Raw genomic sequence first — 6230 nt, 5'->3', positions numbered from 1 at the left:
TAGAAGATCTCTGTTACAGTCAATCCCATTGATAAGTGATTTGATTTCTCTTATCTTGTTTTTCTTGTCTTCTTTGGGGGATTCGAGGTTGCTCGTTGTGTTGACAAAACACTCTGCTAATTGCAGACTTTGTCCTACACTTATGACGTGTCTTTTTTAAAACACTGGGAAGAAAAACAAAAGTTGGGCAACAATGCGGCGTGTATGTTAGCTCGTCGGGCGTCAACGATGGAAAACGGCGAGGACGAGAAACTAATCGCCTTCTCGCCGTCGCCGGCTTCTCCTCCGAATGACGAGTTGAAGAAGCTGCTCCATTTCAAAGTTTACAAAAGGCGATGGTTCGTACTCCTGGTGCTGTGCCTGCTCAACTGCTCCAATGCCATGGTGAGCTAAAACAACCACATCTTAGATTAGATAATACTGTCCAACACACTCGGCTTTGTAAAATTGGGCACTTTATCGGCAAATGCTGTCAATTACTTTTCCACAATCGGCGCCACCTTATCGGAAAGTTTGAATGGAAATAAAGTTAGAGCATAATGTCGACGGCGTAGTTGAACGGCACTGTAAATTCGTAATAACAGTTAAAAAATATACTCATATCATTCCGATTGGGTCAATTACAAGCAAGCATTAATATCCATTTATCATTTTTATATACATATGTATGTGTGTATATACGGTGTATTTTAACGTCCTCGTTCATGGTCATGTGACCTGTCTCACGTGCTAGCCAACCAAACCGGTTGCTGTATTTTCTGTTGGAGACGTCAGAGAGCCGGTGAGAATTTTACGGAAACGCAACTAAAAACTTGTTTCAAAATGTTGGGAAATTTTTTATCTTAGTCTGCGATGTTTTTACATCACATTCAACTTAGCTTAATTCGGATGGATGGATGGATGGATGGATGGATGGATGGATGGATGGATGGATGGATGGATGGATGGATGGATGGATGGATGGATGGATGGATGACATTCATGGCACCATTTTTATAGTAGAAATTCCAGTAGCTAGCAATGCCATGCTAAGTAAACTCTTTATACTCTTCATTGGTCATCTTTTGTATTTTATTTCCCAGCTATGGCTGACCTTTGCACCAGTGGCGGACCAGTCTGCCCGGTACCTAAAGGTTACCTTGTCAGACATCAACTGGTTGTCAGTGGTCTACATGGTGGTGTCTATTCCGCTCAGCCTTGCCACCACCTGGATGCTGGACACGGTCGGGTTGCGCGCCACGGTAACAAAGCTGGCGTTATATTTGTTGGATGTAGTGCCGCTTACTTTAATCTTAACAAATGACAAAGACGGCAATGAAGGTTCTACTCCTGATGTGTTTACAATAGTATTGTAACATGTGATTATTCAGTGACCTGAACACAAGTCTTTAGTGAAGTGAACGCTCAAAACAATTTTGAGTCTTCAAGTATTTGATCCCTGGCTGATTTTAAATGAACGGTGACTGACTTTTGTGGCAGCTTCATTGTAACAGCGATTGAAAGATAATTTAAAAATTGCGCTTCTTTAAAGAAATGTCGTCTTCAAGCAACAACATACCTCCTTTTGGGAAAAAGAGAACCCTTTTGTCTAACAGTTTTCCATTTTTGTGACATATTGTAAATATGAAAGGAAATGACTAATTTGTGTTTTGCTTGCACTCAGCTCATCCTGGGCTCGTGGTTGAACATGCTTGGCGGCGTCATCCGCATCATGGGCGGTCCGCCGGGTGAAGAATTCAGCATCAACTACTGGATAGTGATGCTGGGCCAGACGCTGGCGGCAATGGCACAGCCGCTCATCATCGTCACGCCCACAAAGATGGCGGCGCTCTGGTTCCCGGAACACCAGCGGGCCACGGCCAACACCATGTCCTCCATGGGTGAGCTTTCACTGCGCCTCATGCTCACTTTATTTTTGACAGTGCACTCGACTCGGCAGTATTTGTCTCTGCAGCCAACCCGTTGGGCATCTTGGTGGCCAACTTGGTATCGCCTGCTGTAGCGCACAAATCAGATCAAATCCCCACACTAGTGAGTAACATACGTAAATACATACACGCAGAGGCACACACACACACACACACACACACACACACACACACACACACACACACACACACACACACACACACACACACACACACACACACACACACACACACACACAAACACAATCACAGATTGGCCTTGATGCCTCCAGATGCTGGCCTACGCGGTTCCTGCCTGCCTTGCCTGTTTCCTGGCGACAGTGGGCATACGCAGCAACGCCCCACCTACGCTGCCGTCGGCCAGTGCTGAATTTTCCACTTCCGAACCTTTCGTGCAAGGCGTCAAACTGGTAGGGACGTGGCTTTATGCGGATTTGTTCCTGACAATTTAGTGTTGCATAAAACAAAATTTGAGGTGTTTTGTGTCGCACAGCTGCTGAAGAACCGAGCGTATCTGGTGCTGCTGCTGTGCTTCGGTTCGGGCGTGGGCGTGTTCACATGCTTCTCCACACTGCTGGACCAGATCCTCTGCGTGCAGGGCTACACTAATGTGAGTCTCCTTTGTTTGCTCAACCAGAGAGTTCTCATGACTTCTTCTGACTCATGATTAATGTGCCCCAGAGGTGAGAATCATGAGTAAATTCATATTGAGTAAATCTAATAAAGTCATACAAGGGTCAAAATCAAGTCCATCCATAATACTTGACGTGGCCTCTGCACAGAGGAGTTTTTGCAAAGAAAGTTCTAAAATCGGCCGCTTAATTGTAACTTGGACTCACGACGAAATTAAAACAAAGAACCTACACGCTATTCTTAACCAATACAACAACATTTCAAATGATCTTATTGTACATGTTTTTTTTAACACCAAAGATAGTAAGCTTCGGTTAACTTAACGTTAGCCTAACGGCATTTGTCTGAATCATTTTTGAATGTTTTCAGAAATTCAACAAACCTTTTGTTAACAATAAAGACAATTCAGTCATAAGAATTAACTCCAGCATGTGCAATTCATGAGTTTTTTATTAGAATTCCAATGTGTGTTTTTGAAATCGCATCGATTGCAGGACTTTGCGGGCCTGTGCGGTGCCCTCTTTATTGTGTTTGGTATCGTTGGCGCCGCCTTACTGGGACTATACGTGGACAAAACCAAACGGTTCACGGAGGCCATCAAGATCAACATGGCCCTCTCTTCCTTGGCGGGCATTGTCTTCTCTGTGGTGAGCTCATGGCACCCATCTTCCAACTTTACATGGCCTCTTAACACAGTATGAACACTGACTCCTCCTCAGGTGTGTCTGATGCAGCAGCAGAGCATCGTCGTGGCGACGGTGTGCTCGCTCTTTGGCTTCTTTGGGTTCTCCATTTTCCCGGTGGTCATGGAGCTGTCAGTGGAATGTTCCTACCCGGTGGGAGAGGCCACTTCGGCAGGACTCGTCTTCGTATCAGGGTACCAGATCAAGTCCTAATGGAGTGTCTGTTGTAAACTTTGGAAATCCTCCATTTTCAAATGCTAATTTCTCGCCCCCCAAAAGTGGCCTTTTCCCCCATTCACTTTTCTTGGAGGATTTCTGCTCATTACTAATGTCGAAGTAGCATCCTCGCCCAACCCCAAAAATCGATCGGCTCCTCACTGTATGTCACAAAGTGAAGAGCCACCCATATAGCATTGACATAGTTACCTTCTACCTAGGAATGGCTGATGGTGAAGTGGTACGCTCACCTGTCTTGTGTGCAGGCACCATGCGTTCGATTCCCGCATATGACGTTGTGCTTTTGTGTGAGTGACTTACAAAAAAAAAAAAAAACGTTGACATAACACACGCCCAGTTTTTCAGAGCAGTTTAAAATGGCATCATATGGCTCCTTTAAAATATGTAAATGTTTGCCAGTGCGTGCAAATTTGATGGAATATTCCTGCAACTAAATCGACAAGACTTTTTTTTAGCCATTAAAGAGGTTGTTGAAATAATAGAAAGCCATTTTAGGTTCTTGCTCTATCATTGATTGTTTAAGATGAGGGTGCTTGACTTTTTCTTCATCTTTGTAGACAAATCCTGTCCATCATCTACATCGTCCTCCTCCAGTCTTTGGCCACGCCTGTCGCCGAGTCACTTCGCTCGACATGTGGGCTCGCCCCTCAGAGCTGGAAAGGTAATGTATCGGGGCCATATTGGAGGAGCCCCTACATATATAAAAAGATGTATACACCAAATTCAAATTCTGAACATACAAAACTAAATAGTCAACTATATAAATTTCTGTCTTAAATATTTTTCTGGATAAATTCTGAATAAAGTTGTATTTTTACTACTATATATTTATTTTGTACATTTTATATTTTAATATTCGATACAGTGAAGCACTGGTTAGCACGTCCGCCTCACAATTCGGAGGGTGCGGGTTCGATTCCACCTCCAGCCCTTCCTGTGTGGGGTTTGCATGTTCTTCTCGTGCTTGCGTGGGTTTCCTCCCACATCCCCAAAACATGTTTGGTAAGGCTGATTGAGCACTCCAAATTGCCCCTAGGTGTGAATCCGAGTGCAGATGGTTGTTTGTCTCTGTGTGCCCTGCGATTTATTGGCACGAGTTCAGGGTGTCCCCCGCCTACTGCCTGATGGGATAGGCTCCAGCATGCCTGCGACCCCCGTGGGGACAAGCGTTACAGATAGCCCCAGGGAGGGCCAGAGGTGGAATCGAACCCGCACCCTCCGTGAGGCGGACGTGCTAACCAGTGCGCCTTCGAGCCGCCTGAAAGTATTCATTTAAAAAGATATTTATTGTATACATTTATTTCATTTTAATTATATTATTATTTTTTCAAAGGACTATTACCCTTTTTACAACAACATAGTCAACTATGTAAGTTAAAAAAATAATAATAATTTATTGTTTCATCCCTCAGTGTCCATGATCGTGCTAGCAGCACTGACCACACTCTTCACCTGCGTTTTCATCATCGCCTTTCATACACGCTACAAGCGCCTGGAGGCCGAGGAGGATGCCACGTCCGGGCACGCCCGAGACAATCGATCTGCTGATCCCACCCCAGCCAGCATTAACACATAACGATCCATAACGATAAAACTTGATTGTGTCCATTACATGTGCTGTAACAGATGAGCCAAATATGGACTTTGCACTTTGCAAGAGTCTTTGTTTCATCTGAATTGTGTGAATGATATTTTTAAATGACGGAAAGCTGATCCTGATTAAAATTGTGTGTTGTTGGTGTGTTTATAATATTGACAATATTGTAATTTGTTTTTTATTGATTCCTTATCTAGGTTCGTATGTTCCTCAAATGGTTTTAATTTGATCATGTCATTAGTTAAACTAAAAAAAAACGTCATTTTTATGTTTTGTGAGTAAAAGGTAATTATCACAAAAACTAATTCCTATGGTGTTAACCGTTAACTACAAAAAAGAAAATTTCTGTAAATATATCAAAATTATTACAGTAAAATACAGTTCAAATATCAAGAAACATATTTCAGAATATACATTATAAAAGCTTGTGTGTTCCATACCCACTCCCACCGCCTCTCAAGCACTTACTCCTATAGCAGGACGCCACATCTTTCAAGGTAAAGCACTTAAAATTAATTCTACATTTTACATTCATTCTTACAGGAAATATTGCTTCTACATAATTTCTTTTCTACCTACAATCCCGATCACGGAACGAATTAAGTTCGAGGTAGCGTTTTTTCTGTATTTTTTAGTTTATTTTATCCTCTTTAAAGTTGAAAATAGTATTATCCCATTGTAAATTACCTCTGTATGCAAATTGTAAATAAAACAAACCTTGTGTGCCTTTGACAATTTGGAACTTTTAGTCATGAACCACAAAATGGTGGTTTTGAGGTTTTTACTTTGAGAATGAGTTTGAGTGAAAAATGTATACATATGTAGATACACAGATAGAAACATTAAATATATTCAAATAATAAATGCAATACTATTAAAATGCATTAGTTTAAATTACAAAATCATTTTATGAATTCAAATTTGAATCTTAAGTTGGTTTGTGCATTGTGCAATCAAAAAATAAAATATTTGACATTAAACATTCATTTAGAGGGTTTGAAGTTGAGCAGAAATTTGGCTCTAAATTTATAAAATGTTACTAGAAAAATACAATTTGTGGCATCTACTGATGTGGAACAAGATGCCTATTGGGTTCAAATTGAATAAAGTATAAATATACACCTCATTTTTTTGTACATCAAGATTCAAGAT

General features: G+C 41.6%; 1 protein-coding gene across 1 annotated transcript; it reads left to right on the top strand.

Annotated features, from left to right (window-relative positions):
* Window positions 1-24: 24 nt before the first annotated feature.
* Window positions 25-5231, top strand: LOC125985302 (solute carrier family 49 member A3). The gene is made up of 10 exons (XM_049748011.2): window positions 25-384; window positions 1083-1241; window positions 1664-1880; window positions 1955-2031; window positions 2201-2338; window positions 2422-2538; window positions 3056-3208; window positions 3281-3438; window positions 4039-4142; window positions 4894-5231. The coding sequence occupies exons 1-10, from the start codon at window positions 205-207 to the stop codon at window positions 5055-5057; spliced, it is 1467 nt and encodes a 488-aa protein (XP_049603968.1). The 5' UTR covers window positions 25-204; the 3' UTR covers window positions 5058-5231.
* The last annotated feature ends 999 nt before the right edge of the window (window positions 5232-6230 follow it).

This window comes from Syngnathus scovelli, chromosome 1, assembly GCF_024217435.2.
Source record: "Syngnathus scovelli strain Florida chromosome 1, RoL_Ssco_1.2, whole genome shotgun sequence".
In the NCBI taxonomy this organism is placed as follows: Eukaryota; Metazoa; Chordata; class Actinopteri; order Syngnathiformes; family Syngnathidae; genus Syngnathus; species Syngnathus scovelli.
The sequence above is the reverse complement of the archived record's forward strand: the minus strand, read 5'-3'. Positions and strand labels throughout refer to the sequence as shown.

Bases quoted from the DNA above. Each gene is read 5' to 3' on its own strand.
- LOC125985302 (XM_049748011.2), top strand. From the start codon at position 205: ATGTTAGCTCGTCGGGCGTCAACGATGGAAAACGGCGAGGACGAGAAA. The intron at 1,881-1,954 runs GTGAGCTTTCAC...TTGTCTCTGCAG, and splicing joins CAACACCATGTCCTCCATGG to CCAACCCGTTGGGCATCTTG. The intron at 3,439-4,038 runs GTACCAGATCAA...TCATCTTTGTAG, and splicing joins GGACTCGTCTTCGTATCAGG to ACAAATCCTGTCCATCATCT.